The 26,080-nt window shown below is 38.6% G+C and overlaps 1 protein-coding gene across 1 annotated transcript in view; it reads left to right on the plus strand.

Moving 5' to 3' along the window:
* The first annotated feature begins 13,361 nt into the window (after nt 1-13,361).
* The window catches only part of LOC150087010 (transcription elongation factor 1 homolog), a 58,215-nt gene continuing 45,496 nt past the window's right edge, over nt 13,362-26,080 (plus strand). The window contains exon 1 of the mRNA XM_090371743.1: nt 13,362-13,591. Within this exon, the coding sequence (XP_090227869.1) occupies nt 13,476-13,591 (116 nt within the window). The 5' untranslated portion in view covers nt 13,362-13,475. The remainder of the gene's footprint in view (nt 13,592-26,080) is intronic.

The following is a 26,080-nucleotide window of genomic DNA, read 5'->3' on the forward strand; positions in this document are numbered from 1 at the left end:
ACTCCCTCTAGTTGCCTCCCGAACATGCTGATGTAGAAAACAATCATCCAATAAATCCACAAAAGCCCTGCTAGTGTGTGAGTAACCAGCCCCCAAATTCCAATCAATATCTGGGAAATTAAAATCTCCCATTATAAGACTCTCTGATTTACTGGCCCACTCTATTTCCCTGTACAGTTCCTTATTATACTCATCAGAGTCATTAGGCCTATAGCACACTCCTACTCTCAATTTTGATCTCCCAATGCTTATGTCACACCAAACTGACTCAACACTGCACTGTCCAGCGATGTCGACTGGCTTCACTTCCTTGGTTTTTATGTGTTTCTTAACTAATAGCATAACCCCTCCCCCCTTCCTATCCTGTCTATCCTTTCTGTAGACGTTGTACTCCCCAAATTGCAGTTCTGCATCCCTTATATCTGTGTGACACCACGTCTCTGATATCCCAACGATATCTGCCTTTGATGTTTTGAGCAATACCTCAAATTCATCAAATTTATTTATTAAACTCCTAGCATTGGTGTACACGCAAGTATACCTGCACCTGTTTCTATTCTTAGCTACCCTAACACAACCCATGTGTTTACTTGTACCGCAATGGCTCCCAGCAGTCTCTGAAATACCATGCATCTTGTTTTTCAGGCTTCTGCTCATTCTAATAGAAGCAGTGCAAGAATCTCTTTCACCTCTGCCAGTGGCTACTGTCAATCTATTGGTCTTTGTCTCCCCCCAAGCTAGCAGTTTTCCGACCCACCTAACACTGCCTCGATAGCATCAGCAAATATTCTTGCACCCTTTCTATTTAAGTGTATCCCATCCCTGTAGAAGCAATCTCTCCTGTTAACAAGTACAGTCCAGGCTGAAAAAAATTCTACCCCTTGAGCCTTGCACAATCTTTCCAGGGCCGAATTGATCGACAAGGCTCTCATCATATACTCCCTCCTATCGTGTCTGGGTAGAATTGCAGACACTTTCAAATTCAACCCTAATTCTCGGCTTTTGTTCAACAGTGACCTGTACTTGTTAAGTAATTCTGCCGGTCTCCTACTCTTATGTCAGAGTATATGTCAGATATTATATAATCTTTTGATAATTCTTTGGGAACATCATACACAAGTATCATCGGATCATTCATCTTCAGCTTGGCTATAGAGAGACCTTGTTTGATAATTGTCTCGGAAGCTGCAATCTTGTCTAGATCATCAGAGCTAGTGATTTCCAGAACAATGCCTTTATTCACTGTCCCTGACAGTGAATAAAGACTGCTTTAGACAGCCCTGACAGCTTTAGATGTCTGGCTTTTGGTCATTTGTCCCACAACTGTAATCGAAAGTAGTGTCGTGTGGTCATTGCACCATGGGAGGATATTGTGAAAAATATTTTCATTTTTAGTCCTTTCAAGAAGTAATTTCGCCTTATAGTGCCGAATACTTTTTTTTCCCGTGACCTGTACAACTAAAGGAGATAGCGTTAGCGTCACTTTGACGGAGCTTAAGCTTTTACTTTCGTTTTCAATCACCCCAGCGCTGCGGTAGCTGTAATACTACACTCAGTGACGTCATGCTGTCCTCCTGTGAGTGGACAAGAGCGTCGAAATGCAAGGTCCGAAGAACAAACGTGTAAATTGCTATACGAGTGGAAATTACCAGAACAAGACACAGCAGGTCTTGCGTAACGAGACCTTTATAAACATATTAATTGTCACTTCGACTCCGTGCATGGGACAGTATCAATTTATATCTCACCCCCCCCCCCCCGAGGCGATGCAGAGATATATATATTTGAAGGGGAAAAAGAGAAGGGATAGATACACACACACACACACACACACACACACACACACACACACACACACACACACACACACACACACACACACACACACACACACACACACACACACACACACAGTTAACTTTGCGTGAGACATGACATCAAGGTGAGAGCAGTGAGTTTTTGGCAGATTTTTGTTATTGTGTGAAGAAGAAGTAAAATAATAATTACTAGGAAAAGATGAGAAAAGAAACCATATTGACTTCTGGTGCAGATACCACCCGAGGCGGGGCAAAATATTTTCGGGTAAGTCAACCCTTATTGTTTAATAACAAACTGTATTAAATTGCACAAAGCCGAACCTACCATCTGCCTACGTTTTAATGCCTTTATAAGACATCTCTCCTCACATATATATAAATATACCCCGACAATTGTTGTATTATTTTCTTAGTATTCAGCTTTAATAAGTAATGCGACTTATTAATTTAAATGTCAAATACTAATTACACTATTAAGTTAATATAATTCCCTGTTCTAATATTTGAACAGTGTTATGTTCTGACAAACACAAATTATTTTGTACTTGCTGGAGAATTAGTGTAAAAGCCACATGAGCAACATTACAAAATCATAATATTGCTAAAGCAAGATACTGCTTGTATCCAGTTAGTTAATCTAACAATAACATACCAATTAATCTAACTTATGTACCAGTTATATTGTACTCATTTGTATACATATATGTTAAATAAACCCTGTTTGTTTGTTATTATTTTGAGTCTTGACCATTTTTTTCTAATTACATGCAATTCACTGAACAGACTTGTAGAAGAACCATTAAAGGCGGAGCTCAAAGGCCAATACACAAAAGGCCTCTGAGTTTAATCATCACAATTCAATTCTCGATGCTGCATTCTTGCCCAACATCCATCTCGGTAAGTTTTTAGAGCACAGGATCTTGTCCTAATTTAAATTGCTAGATAGATCATTCGAAACCCACGGTTTTCCGGATTCACATGGTATTGTGCGGTCTTGCTGGAAGCCGAGTGATTCACGAGTACATTGATAGGCAAGAGCACTTACGACAGAAAACCCACCCTTTGGAACAATATGTATATGCAGACCGTCCTCAAAAACAGGATACACCAAAATGAATCAACTGCAAACAATGCTTATTTGCTGCCAGCTGTATCCCGTGGGAATGTCTACTCAAATGTGATGCCTTATTTGCAACAACTGTCTTAACCAGTTGGATCAACTCTATTACAGAATTTGCGGCTTCCAAAGTAGTAAGGATGTCATCAAAATCTAAAACCTGGTGGAACTCTAGCCTAACTGCATTGTTTAAACTAAAGCAAACTCTGCACAGAAAATGGAAACTGTCTAATGACACTCAAAATAAAATTAACTACTTGATGGCCAGAGCAATATTTAATAGGGCAAAATCTAGAGCAATCAACCACTACATGAAAGACACACTTGACAGGGGAAAGCTACCTCGTTGCACACATAAAAGTGACACAAATCAGGGGCTTGACAAAGAAGCGTGGATGGACCACATCAGCAGATTCTCCAGCATATATCATGAGTCTCAAGTCAGGAAGTTTGAGTGGGATCAATTAGTTGACAATGAGATGGAGTCTGTTCTTATCACTAAAGAAGCACTAATACAGAGTATTAATTCCCTCAGTGCAACTAAGACAGCCGGAGTTGATGGAGTCCCCCACTTCATGGTAAAGTGTCTCAGCCCTTACCTAATTGAACCACTCCAAGCAATTTACAGCTCTATCCTTGCTTGCCGAGTTTTCCCTGAGAACTGAAATAAGTACGCTGTAATTCCAATGCCGAAAATTACAAAGCCTAACCTTGTGGAGCACTATAGGCCAATATCTACTGCATCTACCCTGTTAAAAGTACTGGAGAAAGCTCTGTTGCCAAAGTTGTCGAATCAGATACTGGCTGGGCAGCCTCAACAAGTTCATTATTCAATAACTGAAAGATCAACAATTACTAACCTCCTCACAGTTCAAGCCGCGATACTAAATGCTTTCCAAGCCAGAAAGGAAATTGCAATAATTTATGCCGATATAAAAGCAGCCTTCGATAGCCTGGATGTACATGCCTTACTTCATCTGCTCCAACACACCTTCCAAATAAAAGGAAATTTGCTGAAGTTCCTACAGGCCCTGCTTACTTGTCGGTCCATTTATTACCGCACAGATAGTCAGATCCTCCAACGCCAACTCCATGCAGGAGTTCCATGGGGAGGAGTTTTATCTGGACTCCTCTTTACAGCCATGATGATCCCATTCTGCAAGGATAGGGATGATGTATGCACTTATGCAGACGATATTAAGATCCTAACACCCATTCAACCGTTCATGACCAATAGTGCATTGTGTGAACAGATTAATTATAAGCTTCTGAATTTATTCGTGTACTTAGACAAATTTGGCTTGGCCCTAAATCTGCAGAAGACTGTAATCATGGTGTACTCGCTCAAAAAAAAGTTTGCCATTAAGTTTCGTATACCCGAAACTTAATGGCAAACCTATCCCAGTTGTTGTGACGCATAGAGATCTGGGAGTAACATTTGATACGAAACTTACTTTCAAGTCTCACATTGACCTGATTGTAAAGAAAATGAACTACTTACGTTGGGCAACAAAACAGCACCTCTTGCACATGAAACAGACTACAACAACCGCACGATATTTAAGAACCACAGTGTATTCGGCCATTTTGTATGGCGCCGAATTGTGGGCGTCAGCCACCCCTACCCACAATATGCGAGTGAATTCTGGCTGCTGAAGTGGGCAAACCATAAGCACCATCTCCCTCAACAGTTAAGAACCACGCAGCTCTCTAAACAGCTTAAAGTGCAGCATTTACCAGACATAATTGCCTGGAAATGATTAATAACTACAATCAAAATGATGACTGGCACGATATCATCACCGTGTTTCTGGCAGCTTTGTGAGTGGCACATCCCGCCATCTGCATTAAGAGGCACAAAATCCTTGAGAACGAAGACCAATAGACTGAAGATGGCCGACAGGTTTATATCCGCCAGTGCGTTAGAATCAATTCAGTGCCTAACGCGTATAAGAATTGGCCTACTAAGGCTCACAGAAGATCTGAAATATAGAAAACAAACAGCAGTGTGGTTCGCTGAGGCTACTGTTGCCTAGTAGTTGTGTGAATTTCTGTCAAGAACTGTGTGTACGCAATTGAATAATATATATCTCTCCCAAGTTGATCAGTAGATGCGATGCTAACATGAACTTTTTTACTACAATTGCCAGGACTCTAGACAGAAATGTAAAAAAAAAGTGCAGCCATTATCAACCCACTGTAGGATAGAAGCCTCCTCAACAATTCATGCTGAGGGAAATGGACCATAATCTGACACACTGGTTCAGTGTGGGTTGGCAGATCGACCGTATTCAGCAGTCAGGGGCTTGAACCCCGGTCTACTCAAAGAGCACGTGCTACTGCACTCCTGCTCCTGACCACTCGGCTACGGAGGCCTTTTATATGTAATTTTTTCTTGTATATTTAACCTTTCTTATATTTTAGACATTCTTTTATTTAAATTTTATGGTAATCCCCTGGCATTTTCTGCCGTGAAGGGAATTTGTCACTTACCAAAGTACACCTATATTTTAAATTTGGTAGGACAAATAAGGATTTATTTATTTATTCTTAATTGTGCGTAAAGATCTTATTTTAACATTTCTGTACTCTTCTCTTAGTGTTTTTGCAACTGTGTTTTTGATTTCATGACTTGATTCCATTTTGCAATTATTTGTGGCATGTATGATCAATACATTTTGTTTTGGAGTTGTCTGGGAAGTTTGATGCTGTTTATTTGATCTAAATTGTCTTAGAATATAATTGTCTTCTGAAAGTTGTGAAGCAATGGATTTAGAGTAACTTTTGCGCTTCACAGTGTTCAGTCCCTGTTGCAATGTGGTGGCATATGTATTTTTAGAGGAGTCTGATATATGTCTGTGCAATATGTCTTTTTAGAGGACTTGAAAATGGCATTCTTGGTAGAGAACTTGTTTTCTGAGTTCTTCTGCTCTTACTTTTAATTTCTCATTTTCTATGATGACAGTTGTTATGGCTTCCATTTCAGTCCATTTATTCATAATAAAGTTTATGGCAGACATTGTTATGTTATTTTCCTCATGAGTAATATAGGCCACTGTGTCACGTTTAATCTGTGATGTGGCTTCATTTATAAATGTTAGGGAGTCAGTTATATCCACTTTATTAATGTAATTGTTATTTTTCGTTATTGTATCTTCTGCTTTGCTACTTCAGGTGTGCACCTGGCTGGTGTACACCTGCAGTAGCGAAGCAGAAGATACAACAGCACACATATGCTGTTCTGGCAGTTGGGAGCATTGTTGGGTTTCATTTGCTGGTGGGGGATGGTTTGCCTCTCTTGATTAATAATTTCCCTTAGCTCTTCTAGTTCTGGGAATTCCTGATGGTCTAACCTGTTAACCTGCACCATCCGTCTTCCCTTAACTGACGTTGCACAGTCTGTGGGCCTAATGCCAGGGGCCCTAAACTTTGGGTATTCCATTTTCTTTTTGTTATAGGCATGGTTTCCAGAAGAGAGTTGGATAATGGTTGGGCCCATGGCTTAATTTTAAGGCTGGGGTGTTTGGTTATTGTTTTATGTTCTTTGAAAGTCTTGAAAATGGGATGAGAACGGATGCGGTTTCAGGGACAAGAATTTTTTTTATTATAAATTTTGGTGGTGTGGTCCTAGAAGGGTATAGATTGTGTTAATGGAGAAAGGAAATTGAGCTGATTGGGATGTCTTAATTCTTATCTAGAAAAGTATTTGGATGAAGGTGAGGGGTAAACTAAGACTCCTCTTGGAGGTGGTTGCTGCAACATAAATACTGACACATTTTGCCTCCAAGTTTTGTAAATAAATTTGTTTCTAAGGAAAATGGGTTCCTGTCAGAGGTAACAAATGAGCTGATTCTTTTGAGACCTGTCCTAATTCTGTGGTGGTGTAGTAGTTACAGAGAATCACCTGTTGTAGATGTCACTCATCCACATTAGTATAGTGTGGATGTTTGGTGTGATAAATCTTTTTGACAGGAAATTCAGTGAAGTCTCTTGGGTGCACATAAGGCACACTGGGAGGGTATACTTATATGCTGCTGATCCTGTTGGGGTGGTTATTTCTTTCCCAGCAGATCCTGGTAGAAAGCTAAAGGTCAATTAATATGTGGAAAGCCCTTTTCCAGGGTAGTGATTAGGCAGGTGTTATCCATGGTAGAATTTTGAGAGTAAGCAGATTGGTACAAATAAGGATAGGATGCTTTTATCTTAAGGGAAGTCCTGATGAGTGTTTTGAGGTGTTTATTGTTCGAATCCGTTAAGTAGTTGATTAGTTAGGGGAGTTTGAATTTGACTACTAACCTCCATAGGCTTAGCATGGGGGCTGGGGTTACAGAATTTTTTGGGAATACTGATGATTCCGATTCAGAGAAGCGATTTCTGCTCGATGCTGGTTTCACCGATGATTCAGTGATGATTCAATGATGATCTATCTTGATGAGGTTACAAAGTTATTGGTCTTGGTCTTACAAAGTTATTGGCTCCGCCATATTGGTCGTAACACTATCCAGTATGGCGGAGAACAAAGGCAGGTACATCGTCAGGAGAAATACTGTAAAATAATTTGTGAAAATGGTCTCCAGTGAAAGTCCACTATCTTTTGTAGTCAAATAGAGTCCACAGCCCAGTAAATAAATCCGGAAATTCAAACCGGCAGATGATCGAGAGTGATGATACAGCCTCTCTAATGTCAAATCTCGGCTGACAATTGGTCACTACCATAGGAACAACGTTAGATCCGATCTAGGAATTTCCAGCCTTCCCCATGAGATAGACACTTGAAATTTTACTTACATGTACTCCGACTAATTCTATATCAGATACACATCTTGGCGCTATCTGGACACTCGACAGTCCGAAGTTCTTGATCTTTAATTCTGAGCACTTAAATATGCAGCCACCATTTTATACAGAGGGCTTATCTCATAATATTTATTATTATTATTATTATTATAATTAGCCATATGGTGCAAGGAAGCCTGAGGCTTTTGCTGCACCAGCCAAAAAAAAAAAAAAAAAAAAAAAATTTCTGAGTTACCCCTGAGAGAGAGAGAGAGAGAGAGAGAAGGGGGGGGGGGTCAGAAATAGAAGGGAATCACCAAGAAAGAGAAGAATGATGATATCCAGCTCAGGAGCCTGGGTGTGCCAAGCCCATACTCACCAGTTACAAAGTAAATTTTTGTAAACAACAGCACACTATATCCTTTCTTCAACCAGAAGTTAAACTTAGGATAGCAAAAACTGCTAATCGTAACAAAAATATACAAGACCTGCCAAGTGATTTATGGAGAAATCATGACTTCACTTGGATCGCGTTCATCATCATCATCATCAGCCATTTTCAATCCACTGCAGGATGAAGGCCTCTCCAGCAACTTTCCAGTTCCTTCTGTTTTGAGCACTGGCCATCCATTTACTACTCAAAAACTCATGAATTTCATCTATCCATCTCCGCCTTTGTCTTCCAGGTTTTCTTCTAGCTCCTCTTGGGTACCATTCTGTTATTTTCTTAGTCCATCTGTCATCATGTCTTCGAGCTATGTGTCCTGCCCAAGACCATTTTAGTTCTTTAGTTTTGATAAGAATGTCCTTTACTTGAGTTTGCTGCCTAATCCATGTGTTTCTCTTCTTATCTAACAGTCTGATTCCCAATATAATTCGTTCCATTCTTCGCTGTGTAGTTCTTAGCTTCTCTTCCATTCTTTTGGTGAGTGCCCAAGTTTCACTTCCATAAGTCATGGTGGGGAGTATACATTGATTCATTATTTTACGTCTCAGACAAACTGGGATATTTCTCTTTAGTATGTGACTATATTTCCTGAATGCTATCCATCCAAAATTTATTCTTCTCTTGACTTCCAGCCATTTATCATTATTACAGCTAATAACTTGTCCCAGATAAGTATATGACTCCACCTTTTCAATTACTGCTCCTTCAATCATTATTTCCCTTTCCGTGGCATACTTGTTCATCATTACTTTTGTTTTAGCCATATTCATCTTTAGTCCAAAATCCTTACTAACTGTGCATAACTGATTAAGATTTTCCTCTAATTCTTTGGGATCGTGGCTTATGACCACAATGTCATCTGCAAATCGTAAATGGTTTAGGTACTCTCCGTTCACATTGACTCCTTTCTGCGACCAGTCTAATCTTCTGAAAGCTTCCTCAAGGGCAGCAGTAAACAGCTTCGGAGATATTGTGTCTCCTTGTCGAACTCCTTTCTCGATTTTAAATTTGCTACTGTCTGTTTGCTACTGGATCGCGTTAATGGGATACAAATCGCTGGCTTCGTTGTGCAGTGTCCACTTGTATTGGGCTTTCTCTACACATTCCCGTTGGAAATTTTTTTTCAGCCTTGGCCGCGTACCCTCAAGAGGTAGTTGATAACATGATATCATAGGTGCCGTCTTGCTGTTAGAGCCGGATACCCAGCTTTGCTTAGTATGGTTCCTGTCTCCTGAAACTGATTGCATAGTGCCAAGATGACACTATGTGACACATTAAACCAACGTGCACTTACGGCTGCGACTGTCCAGCGTCCCCCAGCTCAAAGATTAATCTAAATAACGATCACTTGCAGTCTTGAGTACTGGCGATGTAGCTGTCCCAATAAGGAAGCCAAAAAAAAAAAAAAAAAAAAAAAAATTGGATGAAATGATGTTGTTATCACCTGCTTGTTTTTTTATAGGCATGAATAATTTGCATATTGTGCGGATCTCTAAGTTGGTAGATCGATTGCTATTGGATACTCGGAATTTGCATGCCAGGATGCCTATTATTTTGAATATTCACCTTCGGCAACGCTGTTCATAATAAAATATTCATGAAAAACCTTTTTTTTTTTCTGTAAATTTTTGTTGAGTAGTGCAGTTTGGTTAGACAAGACCTCCTTAACAAATTCACTGTGAATGCAATATAAATGCATTCATGTATAGATGGTTCTGCGTTACTTATTGGGGAAATTAAGTGAGTTCATTGTTTTCCTTGTAACAAAAGTCAAGGTAATAGGTCTGTAATTACTCATGACACTGTATTTGCCACTTTTATGAATTGTGGAGACATTTATTATTATTATTATCATTATTATTATTATTATTATTATTGGCCATATTCTGCAAGGAAACCTGCGTCTTATGCTGCACCAGTGAAAAAAAAAAAAAAATTCTGAGTTACCCAGAGAGAGAGAGAAGTAGAAGGGGAAACTCCAAGAAAGAGGATGATGATGATATCCAGCTTAGAACCCTGGGGGTGCCGATCCCATAAATTAAAATTATTATATCAGGGCCACCAGTAATCTCTTACATATACCCAATATGTATTATGACTGTAAATTGCGTGTGTTCTCTGGGGGGAGGGATCTACGCTATCTACGCCTGAGACCGACTAACTCAGCTACAGAGTGAAAAAAGCCCATTAAAGTTCCTCGCGTCATCAACGGAATTCGAACCTGGGCCTTTTCCACCCGGTGACAATACCACTGTGCTACAAGCGCAGACTGCCAAGCCCATACTCACCAGATGTAGTAGTAGTAGTAATAGTAATAGTGGCATGTGATCGGAGGCGGATCAAGCCAAGTGGTAAAAATTTCACCCCAAGCGGTAAAAATTTCGGGGCCCCTTTACCGAATTATGATCGTTTTTCTTACAAAAAAAATCTCATTATGAAAAATAGCGGCCTGTCAGGGCAATTTGCTTTTAAACTAAAAAAAAATTACAAACCTCAAATTTTTATTTTATATGTAGCCCTCTTTCCGCATATCATAAATCGTATTTAAATTTAAATCAAATTATTATTTTGGGAGGGATCGATTTTTTTGTTTAATTAAAAAAATATATATTTACTTAATTTGGGCCTATTTATGCTACACTAGTTTCATCCCCTGATGTCCAGTTAAAAGTTAGAATCCCGCCAAAACTCAAATAAATTCCCTTCAAAAGCTTAAATAATACCGCGTTATAGGAGGGTTGATTGTATACAAAAAAAACATAATTTTCCCAGGGTCCTGAGCCGGATATCATCATTCTTCTCTTCTTGGTGATTCCTTTCTACCACTGTCTCTCTCTCTCTCAGGGTAACTCGGGAATTTTTTTTTTTTTTTTTTTTTTTAGCTGGTGCAGCATAAGCCTCAGGCTTCCTTGCACCATATAGCTAATAATAATAATAATAATAATAATAATAATAATAATAATAATAATAAAAGACATTTTAAGTCCTCGGGGCTCCATAGTATTCCGGGCCTTACGCGGCCGCTTAGTCCACTTAATCCGCCTCTGCATGTGATGCAAGAAAGTAGGCGTATGAGCTTATGTAGCAGCAGCAAAAAAAAAAAAATAATTCACTCAACCATTCCCTCTAAATATTTATCCATACCTCCTTAAATTTATTTAATCTATCAACATCCGCAATGGCAGATGGAAGTTTATTTCAGCAATTAACCACCCGCTGGCTAAAGGCAAATTTCCGCACATATATTCTACATCCGTCTTTCCTTAATTTGAATTTGTGTCCCTTTAGGTTCGTAATCTAAACAAGTGGAAGAATCCCATCAGAATTCAGCGTGCTCAACCCATTCAAGGCCTTATACACCTCAATCAGATCACCTCGCAGGTGCATTGTCTCGAGCCGCTGCAATGTGCAGAATTTATGCCTCTCTAGGTAAGAGGATGCCTTCATTCCCCTCACCAATCTTGTTACCCTTCTCTGTACACGCTCAAGCAAATCTACGTCCTGCCTAAAATGAGGCCTCCAGACCTGTACAGTACTCAAGGCGTGGCCTGACCATTGCCTTATACAGAGGGACAATCACCTCCTTTTCCCTGTTAGAAAAATTCCTGTATATCATTTACAAAACCCCGTGACTTGCTCTGGCAGCCTGTCTGCATTGCTCAGAACACTTCATATCTGACTGCACAATTACTCCCAGGTCTTTTTCATTTTCTACCACCTTAAGTGTAGTACCACACAGTTGGTCCGTTCCTCTGGGGTTACTTCTACCCATATGGATTACTTTGCATTTGTCAATATTAAACTTCAGTTGCCACTTCTCAGCCCATCTTCCCAAATTTTCTAGATCCTGTTGCAGTAGCACACTGCCATTACTGTCATTACAACCCTGCCAACCTTTGTATCATCTGCAAACTTCGACACTAAGCCTAAAATACCTTCATCAATATCAATGATAAATATACAAAACAGTGGATCCAACACCAAACTGTGTGGGACTCCACTAATAACATTAGTCCACTAAGAGCAGCGCCCATTGATTACCACCCTCTATCTTTTCCCACTCAACCATCCTTTTATCCATTGTAGCAGCTTACCCTTAATACCATTCTGCTCCAATTTGTACATTAGTCTTCCATGCGCAACAGTGTCAAAAGCTTTCCTGAAATCGAAGTATATGATATCAAAATTATTTTTTGCATCCATTTGCTTTGTAATCACATGATAATATCCAATCAAATTTGTCAGACAAGATTTTCCATTAACAGATCCATGCTGTGTCTGAACTGTTGCTACAGTCTTGTCTAGATGATCCTGCAATGCATATTTAACCAGTAACTCTATTATTTTATCCGGAATAGAAGTTAAACTAACTGGTCTGTAATTACTCTTGTCACCCTTCGATTCCCCTTTGTGAATTGGGAATACATTTGCACACCTACTCTGAGTCCAAGGATGCTCTCACAGTTATGGCTAAGGCTGTTCTTACTTCCCCTGCTGCCTCCTTTAATATAACTGGATACGTTCCATCCACCACAGGTGCCTTTCTTATGTTTAACTTCAACAATTTCTCTTCCACTTTGCTCTCAGTTATTACAAAATCATTAAGCATGTTGCTGCAATTTGATAACCTTCTGGCATTTTCAATCATTAATATCTCTTCATGTGTGAATGTAGATGCGAAATACTCATTCAGTTTGTTTTCTATCTGAGTAGGATCATCGAACCATTATTATTATTATTATTATTATTATTATTATTATTAGCTATATGGTACAAGGAAGCCTGAGGCTTATGCTGCACCAGCCAAAAAAAAAAAAAAAAAATTTCCCGAGTTACCCCCTGTGTGTGTGTGTGAGAGAGAGAGAGAGAGAGAGAGAGAGAGAGAGAGAGAGAAAGGCAACACCAAGAAAGAGAAGAATGATGATATCCAGCTCAGGACCCTGGGTTTGCCAAGACCATACTCACCAGATGTGAACCCCTCGGGTAAAATTTACACATATGCAGTCCATAGAGACCACAGCTGAATCCAAAGATGCTCTCATAATTATGGCTAAAGTTTGATAATCTCTTTTGCAAATTAATTGCACTAATTCTACAATAATAAGAATTATTATTAGTATAAATTATTAAAATAATAATTGGTATTTTCTTTGTTACTGCTTTAATCCGTGTGGTGTCTCTGTTTAGAAAAGTGTGAATATTGACGAATAATTTCGAAGTGTTTGGCGAGAATTTTGATATAGTGAATTTTTTCCTCCCTGCTGTTTTCTGTTGTATAAAACTAAATCATTTCGTGTTTTTAATTAGTGTAGGACGAATGGGGAGAAGAAGAAGTAAGAGGAAGCCACCGCCAAAGCGTAAAGCTATCGAGCCTCTTGATACACAGTTTAATTGCCCTTTTTGTAACCATGAGAAGTCCTGTGATGTGAAAATGTAAGTTTTGCTGAATGAACGTTATTTTAGATTCATTTGTAATGCGAAATAATTTATTGTGTGTTTACTCTAAGTTTAGAGAAAGCCTCTCGCTTTTGTTAACTTATAAATTTATTTGTCAGCTTATAAACTTGGAGCAGTTAATTAGATGTTACTTATTGGGTAATCCTCCAGTTTAGCTTCGTATGTCACGGTGAGCTTCCAAGTCACCGCCATCTCCAACCTTTCACGAATCGTATTCTGATGGAGCAGTGCCGACTTGTCACCGATCCTGTAATTTTGACTGAGCATGCGCATCGCTCGCTGAATTAAAAATAATGCAAAATAAGATGTTTCAGTAAATTTTTATATACTTTTAATCTGTTTTCAGAAAGAATTTAAAATAATGGTAATCCTGCAGTCACTGTCTGCTCGCAAGTTACCGCCAGCATCAACTCTAGTGAATGGTATTCTTACTGAGCAGTTCCGACTTGACTGAGCATGCATAACACTCTCTATATGCCGGTCTATATACAACCACTCCCCGACTTACGTAAAGGTTGCGTTCCGCGGAACTGTTCTACTTAATCAGAAATTTCCCTAAATGCTTATGCGCGCTGAATTTGATTGAAGCAAAAAGGGGTAAAATCCAGAACACGGTGCCTCTTTGAAAATCACGTCGAGAAGAGGGGGAAAGCAGTGACGTACAGTTCGTAACTCCGCCCACTCACTGGATGCCCCCTCTTCTACTCGACTACTGCACGTGGCAAATGTCACGCGACATAACAGTATGGCGAAGCTGAAAAACAACGAAATTAAAGCAATACGTCAATTTTTTCGAAGCAGCAACTAAAATAATTATACATAAAAATAATACAGTAATTTTTTTTTTTCAGAACGAAACAAACTAATGAGACGCAGTAAACGACCAATTTTCACTAAATAACTCCCGAAGTCGTTATTTCACTAAATAACTCCCGGAAAAAAAAAAAAAAAAAAAAAATTTATTAATTTTTTTTTTATGTGAACCCCAAACACAAGAGGTATTAGAACCTATAGTACTTAGTACTGTGCTTGGGTTGGAGGTTGAGAAGACAAAAGAAGATATTTGTTGATATTGGACTTGAACTTCTGTACATTGTAATTTTCAGGAAATATGTATGAAGGAAGGTTGTTCCAGAAAACGGCAGTTGAATGAATAAATGAGGAAGATGAAAAGTTAGTTCTGTGGGTTTGAAGTTGGACAGTAAATGGATGTTGGCTGGTGGCGGCACGTGATCGGACTGTTTTGAAAGAGAGAGCGGGAATTATAGAAGCCAATTCAGAAGAACAGTGCCCATGGAAGTATCTGTAGAAGAGGCATGCAGCAGAAACAGTACGTCTATGAGAAAGCGAGTGGAGAGACTCTATTAGAGATGAATCATTAATTAACCCAACTGCCCTCATCTGAATGGAATCAAGAAGCCTGAGAGAGGTTTTGGGGGCACCACCCCAGATGTGGGAACAATATTCCATGGCAGGACGGATTTGCGATTTATACAGAGTGAGCAGCTGTTTGGAAGAAAAGTAACGCTGAGAGCGAAAGAGAAAACCAAGTTTTTTAGATGCAGAGGAAGCAATATTTGTAATGTGCTTGTGCCAAGAGAGATTTGAAGTCAGGGTAATCCCCAAAAGAGATACAGTAATACCCCGAAGTTACGCGATAGGTGGGTCCGACGAAAATCGCATAAGTCGAATTCGCGTAAGTCGGGGTAAAACTTTGCATATAAATACATATAAATTTTGCTTAATTGGGACCAAGGACTAACAAAAACACTAGTTTAGAAGAAAAATATTAATAAAATTGCAGTTCTTTAAACATATTAATACAAAATATATATTAAAAAAATAAATGACTTACTTAAAAAAGTTATTTCGATGTCGATGGCTTCATAAAATCTAACAAATTCGTCTGACGACACAGCGCCTTCTTTTTTTCACGCAGAATTTCTTCGTAGCAAGCTAATACTTTTTTTATTCCTTGCTTTGTAACTGTAACGCGTTCTTCGTTGGAGTCTATGTTTTCTAAAATTTTTAAGCCCTTTTCAATTGAGCTGAGACCTTCTGTCAAGTTTGCAATTGTCATGTGCTTTTCTGGTGGAACTGGGTCTGAAGTGTCGAATTCAGTTACGTTTTGCTCACGCATCTCTATGAGCTCATTCATTGTCAGCTCCTGACTATGTGAATCCAACAGCTCGTTGACATCATCACCATCGACTTCCAAATCTAATTGCCTGGCAAGATTAACAACTTCTTCTATCACATGAGCGACATGATCGGTTTCTGGCGTTGTTTTCGTCTCGTTTTTGAAAAAAAATGGACAAAGTTTCTTCCAGACACCATTCAATGTTTTTTTGTGAATTTCATTCCAAGATTCTCCAATGATTCTTACGGCATCTAAAACATTGAATTTTTTCCAAAAGTCTTTAACAGACATATCACTATTTTGTCTCATAGCTTCATTCAGACGTGCAAACGAACGCCTCGTGTAGTAGGCCTTGAATGTTTTGATGACTCCCTGGTCCATCGGTTGAAGCAAGCTGGTTGTGTTTGGAGGCAAAAACACAACTTTCACACGTGGGTCGAAATTAATTAGGGTGGCAGGAGGGTGACCGGGTGCATTGTCAATAAGAAGCATCACTTTAAATGGAATCTGTTTAGATTTGCAATAACGTTCGACTTCTGGTATGAAGTGATGACCAAACCAGTCCTCAAAAACGGAAGCTGTCACCCAAGCTTTATGATTTGACTTCCAAATCACTGGTAAACTAATTTTAGATATGTTTTTTAAAACTCTTGGGTTTTCGGAGCGATAAATTAAGAGAGGTTTTAACTTGAAGTCACCAGCTGCATTCCCGCCAAGCATCACTGTCAATCGGTCTTTGGAAACCTTAAAGCCTGGAAAGCTTTTTTCTTCACGCGCGATAAAAGTTCTTTTAGGCATCTTCTTCCAGAACAGGCCAGTCTCATCCACGTTAAATACGGTTTCACTGCTATAGCCACCTTCTTCTATCATAGCCTTGAGTGTCTCAGGAAAAGAAGACGCAGCTTCTTTATCGGCACTTGCTGCCTCTCCACTCTCCGCGATACTGTGCCAGTTACAGCGAGTTTTAAATCGGTTGAACCAACCGTTACTAGCTACAAAGTTTTCATCTTTGTCTGCCTCCTCAGCTTCTTCTTTCAACCTCTCAAAAATCAGCTTAGCTTGATAGCACACAGTGTTCTGATCGACTGGACAATTCTTCACTTTTACTTGATTATCACACCATAATTTCAGCATTGTTTCCATCTCAGCAATAATACCATGACGTTTACGAATTATGCTTGAGTTCAAGGATTGAGCATTTTTCACCGCTTCGAGAATTCTTTCTTTATCTTTTATGATTGTTCTTACTGTGGATTCCGGTAGCTCAAAATTTTTTGCCAATTCACAAATTTTCATTCTGCTATCAAAATCCTTGATAATGTTAAGTTTACATTCCAAAGATATCGTTTTCCTTTTCCTACTAGGTGCAGGAGAATCAGATTTACTTCGTTTGAACGACATAGTTTTTTAAGACTTTCGTCGATCGTAGAATCGTATGTAATTGTGCACGTAGAGTTCGCACGAAACACGTCCAATGCGTATCACAGCAAGTGAAACACTGAGGGTCGTTTTTCATATGCCATCGATACAGTCAGTCCTCGTATAGAACGATAGTGTTAATTGTGTTCCTATAAACCCTCGTGCAATAAACAACAGGCCCTATGGGAAAAATCGGGTTAGGTGCCGACCACCAAGATTGAACACACATTTTATTGCTTTTCTTTTTCTCTCTGAGTGTGCAGTGTCGTTACCAGGACGCTTCCTTTTCACACCTTTACTCGTTTTTAGGGAATAAAGCACAATTACAAAACGAGGAGGCACCCTTGATACGCATAAGCTGCGCGCATGTAGCAAGTGAATAAACAACACCATAAAGGCAGAGATACACTATTAACACCTCACATTTCTAGGGGGTTACTACCATAAAACAATAAAAATCCAGTTGTGTTTCTGCTAGTGGAATCTGTTATAAACTGGTAGTAAACTCGATCTAATTGCATACCGATAGCTGGAATTGTGTTGGTTTTTACGTTATTATGGTGAAATGTGTTTCCCCTTCACTGATATAAAAAACATAAAAGCAGCAAAGTTGAATTTTGTTCATCTTTGGCTCTCACTCTCCGCCGTCCCACCGTATATCGATAACATATGAAAACGACCTTGAAGATAGTGGGCGGCAGCGTTGCCAAACGAAAAAATCAAGAACCGCGTAACTCCGAGTTCGCGTAAGTCGGGGTAGCGTAAGTCGGGGTATTACTGTATATCATTTTGCCTAGAAATCGGAGTGTCACCAAAGATAAGCATAGGAGCAGAAGAATCCTTTTTGCGAGATATAAGACTAGACTGAGTTTTAGAAAGGTTGAAATCAACTAAGTTGTCTTTGCCCCACTGGAGAATTACCTGAAGATCGGCATTTAAGGAATTGGTAGCAGATTTTCAAGAAGTTGAAACTGATTGAGCAGGACAAGGTTTCTCAAAATGGAAAGTGGAATGCAATGTGCTATCATCGGCAAAACTATGGATAGGATTTCCAGTCAATGGAAGAAGGTCATTAATATTCAAGAGGAAAAGAGTGGGGGAAAGAACTGAACCTTAGGGGACACCGGCATTAGTGGAGAAGTTAGAAGACAGAGAGCCATCTACCATCACCCTCAGTGAGTGATCAGAGAGAAAACTGGATAACCAATTACCAGAAACAGTTGGCACACCATAAGATGGAAGCTTGTTTAGAAGACCTTTATGCCAAACATGATCAAAAGCCTTTGAGATGTTAAGAGCAACTACTTGTGTTTCACCGAACCTTTCCATTGAATTAGTCCATAAATGGGTAACATAAGCCAGAATATCACCAGTGGATCGGCACTGATGGAATCCATACTGGCCATCGTTGATCAGACGGAAGGTTTCTAGGTAGTTTAAGAGTTGGCAGTTAATTTATTTCTCCATTACTTTAGAAAGAGTAGAAGTAATTGCAATGGGACGATAATTGGATGGGAGGGATTTCTCACCTTTTTTAGGAACTGGCTGGATATGAGCAAATTTCCAAGCAGAAGGAAAAACACCTTTGGAATAAGAAAGTGAAAAAAGGCAGCAAAGAATAGGAGTAAGTTCAGGAGCACAGGTTTTGAGAACAAGTGGAGAAATACCATCAGGACCTGGAGCTTTCTTAGCATCAAGATTCATCAAAATCCTTCTGATATCCTTTTGACGGAAGACCACAGGAGGCATTGAATGGAGCGTGTTAGGAATGGTGGGAGGTGTTTTGCAAAGATCATTAATACATGAGCTGGAAGAAAAATGGGATGCTAGCAGGTCAGCTTTATACTTGGCTGAAGTGACAACGGAACCATCTGGTTTGGACAGAGGTGGGAGCAGAGATGGCCAAAAGTTGCAGCCAATAGCTTTGGCAAGAGACCAGAATGCTCGGCTACCATTAGCGCAAGAAGCAAGTTTTCTACTCTTAGCCTGTTCAAACTCTAATTTGGACTGATTAATAACTGCTTTACAATTGTTGCGAGCTTTGGTAGGCAGAAAATGAAATTGAAGAATTAGAAACATGCCAATTACGATATGCAACATTCTTCTCTTGAACAGTGTCTTAGCACATTTATTGGAAAACCAAGGTTTAGATAAAGGACGAGATTTTAAAGTGGAGTGTGGGATAAAGGATTCCGTTCCTGCAAGAATAATTTCACTGACATGATCTGAGCAAACGTTGACATCAGAAGTTTTGAAACAGTAATCCGACCATGGAAAAGAAGAAAAGAAGTCTCGCAGGTCATCCCATTTTGCATTCTTGTAATGCCAAACAACATGAGGTTGGGAATAGCCATGAGATAAAGGTTCCATTGGAGAAGAAACAATCACCAAGTTGTGATCTGAAGTGCTTAAAGGACCTCTCACTTCGACCGTGTACTTAGAAGGGTTGTTTGTGAGAAAAAGATCAAGGATATTGCCTGTATGATTAGTATTGTCCGGTATTCTTGTAGCTAAATGAACAATCTGTGCTAGGTCATTAGTAATTGCAAAAGCCTCAGCATCTCAACCTGCTGGGTCAGTGTGACTAGAAAACGGAAGCCAGCTGGAGTTGTGAACATTAAAATCACCAAGGAAAATTACCTCACTGTTAGGAAAGTTGCACTGGAGAAAGTCAAGTTGCAACGAGAGGAAGTCAAAGAGCTCCAAGTGATTAGTGGAGTTGGGAGAACGGTAGAGACAACAGATGAATTTGACACAATGAGGTAGAGAGATTTTAAGCCAGAGAAGATCAAAGAGAGGAGATTCCAAATTGCCAAGTCTCTGACAGGGAACATGAGAACGGACATAAGCACAAGTACCACCTTTGAGGAGAAAGGAATCATACAGCGAATAATTTAGGCATCTGAGATGAACAGTAGTTGAATAAACTGATAACTGAAATTCTGTCAGAAAAAGTACATGGGGTTTGGCAGACTGCAAGTGGAAATGGACATCGTTGAGATTAGAATTGAGACCACGTATATTTGTGAAATGAATTAGGAAGTGCTTGGGAGGTTTAGATCTTTTCGCAGATAAGCTTGCTCTATCAGTTTGACAATTCATGGTGTATTCAATAGTAAGAAAAATTGAGTGGGACATGCTGTATGAAGTAATGAAATTTTTGGCTATGGCGTATATGTGGTAAGAATATACCCAGATCCTTGACATAATGTGGCCTCGACAATGCTCACCGCATACACACTACTCGGACTCCCTCCAGTCACTATCTGGCAGAGAAGAGGTAGCAAGATTATACACTAGCTAATCCGGAAGCCTCCTACAGAGTTACCAATAGGTTCGGTCCAGTGTACTAACTAGCGGCCGGCCTGCAAACACTGTTTTAGAGCTTTACTTGCTTCTGAATCTGATTTTCCATCCATATTATTAATAGCTTTTCAATATACACTTACCTTTCTGCCATGAGGTCCTTCTGTCGGAAAAAAGCACTTATAATCAGAATCACAGAGCACTGTGATCAGAATGGGTGTGTATACCCATTAAGTTTAAGTACAATGGGATATGTGTTAATATCATAATCAAATTCTTATATAGGAAGTTTTCCCAGAATACAGATAAGAGAAAAAAAATTACTGTGAGTACGTAACACTGCAATATGCAATGTATACAAATAATCACAAAATATAGTCATATTATTTTTAGGTAATATGAAATATCAGTGTTATAATTAATTAAAAATTAAGGTAGAGATTCAGTAATGGATACCCATTTCAAAATGGCAGCAAGGAGAGGTGGGGGAAAGCAGTGATTGATGGGTTGTGACTCCACCCACTCACTGCATCCCCCTCCTTTCCTCGACCGGCGGATGTCAAGTGACACACGGATGGCACGTGGCACAGCAGCAAATATGGCCACTGAAAACAAAGGATAAATCCAATTTTAAAAATTCAAGTAACAAAAATGCACGTTTTTTTTAGGAATCACAGTGTCACGCGCATTTGAATATGTCGAATAGATGTATTCAAGAAAAGGGGAATAGGTAATTTTAAAGGAAATTTCACGAAAGAAAAGGAATGGCAAATCAGCATTTAAAAAAGAAACAAAAATGCCTGTTTTTCTATGCTATTTTATGAGCATTCACAATGAGAAAATCTGAATAGAAGAAAAAGAAAAGGTAATTTAAGGTGAAATTTAATGAAAGAAAAGGAACAGCAAATCAACATAAAAAGAAACAAAAATGCACGTTTTTCTATGCTATTTTACTAGCATTAATAATGAGATTGGCTGAAAAGAAAAAAAAAAGGCAAAACGGTAATTTTAAAGGAAATTTCATGATAGAAATGAAACTGCAAATCAACAATTTTAATTGTTGATCAACAACAGCAAATCAAAAAGAAAAATAGAACAAACAGGAAATGGTCTTTTTTTTTTAAAAAGAAAAACAAAAATGCACGTTATATGGGATCACAATATGTCACGAGACATCACAAAAGCGAAGCTGAAATGAAGAAAAGGAAAAGGAAAGAGATGCCAATTTCTTAAAAAAAAAAAGTAACAAAATTTCACATGACATGCAACCACTGATCTCTTCTTGCCTGTAGGCGCCTCCGTAGCCAGGTGGGAAGGAGCAGCAGTGTGTAGCACACGCTTCTTGATTAGACCGGGGTTCGAGCCCGTCACCACCAAATACGGAAGATGTAGAAAGGTCAGGGAATGACCACCGCATATCCCGGAGCAATATGGCCTTAGTTGCTAATGCTCCTAAAAAAACCAAATAACAACTCTTCTTGCCTGTACATTACTAGACTTTTTTGCAAGCATTAACAACTAGGATTGCTGATGCGAGTGAACTCATGCTTTTTTGTTTTAATTTTTTGTGGGGGCTATTGCTCCCTAACCCCTGTCTTCTCCTCCACAAAATCGGAGCTGAAATGAAGAAAAAGAAAAGGCAATGCGGAAATTTTTTAAAAAACGAGAAAAAAAAAATTCACACCACGTGCAATCACTGATTCTTCTCCCCCGTACATTACTAGGCGGGGGGATAGGGACGGCCAATCCTTATCCCCTGCTTTTCTGCCCGAATATTAAAAAACAAATAATTACATGATTTGTAACAAAAATTAACACCACGTGCAATGACTGATTACCAGATGATTTCACGAGCATTAAAACTGAAAATTGCCTATGCCCATCATAGTTTTGTTTGTCATTTGGTTTTTAGGAGCATTAGCAACTAAGGAAATATTGCTCCGGGGATATGCCGTGGTCATTCTCTGACCTTTCCGCCCGATGCCCGTCAGCAGAAATGCTAATAAGACAGAAACCTCTCACCTCATCAATCGAATTGTTTTCTAAACGATCCAACATTTTTGTCCTAATATTTTGCAGGAACAAATCACCCAGTACAACAGACACCTGCACCTCAACCAAGGAAAACCAAAAAGTAAATCACAAGCAGTTGAATCACTGATAACTAGATGATTTCACACTGAAAAAGGTGATATGAACAGTTAAGTGTCATAGACAGACCTTCAGAACTCGGAAACCAAGCATTTCCGGAACTATGTCGATATAAAATATTTTTATTGTTTACATATGAGGAACTCATTCCTGAAGTTATGCCGTGTATTTTTGAGATGCCCTGTATACTTGTAAGTAGTTTTGTAAGATAAATGACTTTTGTTTTATAATATTTGTGTCTTTGCTCATGAGAAACTATGGGAAAATCCCTCAGCTCCTGCAAATTCTGATTTTTTAACACAGTCAAGTAGTTTGCGTGGGCCTTAGTGCTTGAGGGGGAGCTGCTGTATGAAAATCATAACAATGGCCAGTGACGGCAATACTAAGGTACAGGGAAATAAAAATTAATTAATAAATAAATAAATAACCATCACATCTTAGATTTGGTTTCTTCACCAAGCTTAAACGTCATTCCCTTTCTTTCATTAATATGGATATAGTGCCATAAAAAGTCAAAAAGAAAATAAGATTTTTTAAAGATGAGGGAATAAGTAAACTGCAACTCGTCTACGACTATCTCTGTGCTGATTGTTGCTATCGTACTGAGATAGTCGTAGACGACTATCTCAGTACAATAGTACAATATCTCAGTACTGAGATAGTCGTAGACGACTATCTCAGTACAATAGCAACAACCAACACAGAATCCAAAAGGACATTTTCTGTCGTTAATTAAATATGTACCAAAATTAGATCCAGTTTAAATGATAACACTATTGATTGCTTATGTTTCTTAAGAGCTTATTTTATTCGGACAGGTAGTGTGGATGCTTAGACAACCAAATTTGCAGTTTCAATATGTGTGTGTGTGTGTGTATATATATATATATATGTATATATATATATATATATATATATAATAGTGATAAAAAAGAAAGTTAAAACGACTGTAACTAATATTTATGGGTCAATGCAGTTGCAAGCAATCATGCAATACACCCATAATGTCTAAAATATTAAGGATAATAGAAAATTATTAAAAAAAGTAAATCAATCCAATAATAATACCATCAGGGACCTAAGAAATACCGTCAGGGACCTATTTTTCTTCTTACTATCTGCATGTTTCTCTTTGCGTTAACTTAAATTTAATTATTTATTTATATTTATTTTTACCGTATCCATCACATAGGGGGCACCACATATTATTTTGACGACCATTGCATTATGTCCTAGATACGGCGAATATGTGGTATGTATTATATATTTTATCTTATTTTAATCATTAAATTAAGTTCTTTGTTCGGTCAACGATGATTAATATATGCTTACATTTATATTTTACTTATATTTCTTACATTTGATTCTAATAATTCTCAATTTTCTTAATTTTATTTATTTACATTCGATTTATATTTGGCCTATACTGGTTTACATTTGGTTTAGATTTAAATTACTTAGCATATATTGATCATCACAGAAACAGAGAACCTCTTATCATTTTTTGCCCTCAGTCTGGGTGGTTGGCCCCAGTTGAAGTCATCTAGATTGTCGGTAAAAGACGATAATTTTTTTTTTTGCGATTTCTGATGGTATTATTATTGGATTGATTTACTTTTTCTAATAATTTTCTATTATCCTTAATATTATATATATATATATATATATATATATATATTTTTTTTTTTTTTTTTTTTTAATTTTATTTTTTTTTTTGTTTTTGTTTTTAGAATAACTGTATGTTTAATAATTTTTTATTAGAATATTTATTATTGTAATAAAAGTTTGATTTAAAACATAAATTCAAGTAATTACTTGTTTGTTTTTTTTCTTACTTTATTGCACCTAATTGTCATTAAAATTTATTGAGAAAATTTTTTTTTTTTTGGAATACCGGTATCCTGGTTTCATAAATTAAAAATACCGAAATATGGGTATTGAGATTTTGACCGGTATTGTGATCCCTAATGGGGACATATGCACCGGAACAGGCACCGCTACTTATACAAACAAAGGAAAACTTTGCAGCATTCAATTAATTGCAGATGTGTATTCAAACAGTAACGACATTTGATGGCTCACCCGAACTAGGATCCTGCCTGGACATGACCAGCCTGTGGGTTCCTTCCCTATCTTAGCAGAATTCCCGACAAGAGAAACCGTGACAATGACTACCAAACTTAGAAGACACGCTAGACCATGACAGCTAACCCCGTATCGGAGTGGGATTACACAATCTGACTCAGTCACATTGAGTGAGAAACAGGCCTCGGCCTGGTAGGCTCCCTACCAGAGAACCACTTGCTAACCCTTAGAGGGTAGGATATCAACCCCTCCAGGGACCCACCACTAGGTGGACTTGCTGACTCCTTTCCGGGATGTGATTGACTGCCCATCACTACAATCTGTATTCTTTTACTACTCTCATCACTTAGTTTTCTAGGGAATGCCTTCTCCCATTCCCAACTTTCTATCCTCTTCTCTCCCCCCTCACCTAAACATTCCAAACTTCTCCCACTATCACCAACTACTTTTACTTACTATTTGGTAAAGTAGTAAGTGAAAGGAGTTGGTAACAGTAAAGAGTCATCGATAGTAGAACCTGGCATTCCTCCACACGCCTAGGGATGGGGGTCAGGGGTGCTAGACTTGGTGTCTTGTGCACCCTGGCTACTATACACCTGTTGAGTCTGGCCAATGGCAGAACATGTTCTGTTGTTGGCCGTAAGTGATGGCTTGGGCTATGCCCTGTACTTGAGGATTCAGCGTTTTCAAAAATGAGGCTTCCCAATATGTGTGCAGTGGGATAGTCATCTCCTTTTCCTGGCTGGCATTTCTTGTGTATCATTTACAGAACCTCATGACCTGTTTAAGTAGGCTGTCTGCACTGTTCAAGGAACTTCATGTCAGATTGTACCATGACAATTACTCCAAGGATTCTTTTGTTCTCCACCACTTTGAATGTGGTACCACCTAATTGTTATGCTGTTCTGGGATTGCTGCCGCCCATATGCAGTATATTACATTTTCCAATGTTAAACCACAATTGCCACTTCTGTCCATCTGCCTAATTTTCCTAAGACTTTCTGCAGTAGTAGTAGTAGTATGCTCTGATTCCTGTCATTAAATATTCTCCAACTTTTTATCATCTGTAAATGTTGATAGTACGCTTGATATGCTTTCATTAGTACTGTTAATAAGTATTGTAACCAGTAAGGGGGACCAGGACTGAATTCTCAGGGAATCCACTTATAACATTCCAAGAAGAGCATGGCCCATTTATAACTGCCATCTTTCTCCTGCATTTAACCATCCCCTTTAACCTAAAGTTACACTGCACCAATTTGTTTAGCATTCTTTAACATTCTTTCTAAACCAATTTGTTTAGCATTCTTTCATTTGAAAGCAAAATTGCCAATGCTTTCAGGAAAAGCATTGGCAACTTTACT

Source organism: Mastigoproctus giganteus, chromosome 4 (genome assembly GCF_048544385.1).
Source record: "Mastigoproctus giganteus isolate SK-2022 chromosome 4, ASM4854438v1, whole genome shotgun sequence".
Taxonomy (NCBI): Eukaryota; Metazoa; Arthropoda; class Arachnida; order Uropygi; family Thelyphonidae; genus Mastigoproctus; species Mastigoproctus giganteus.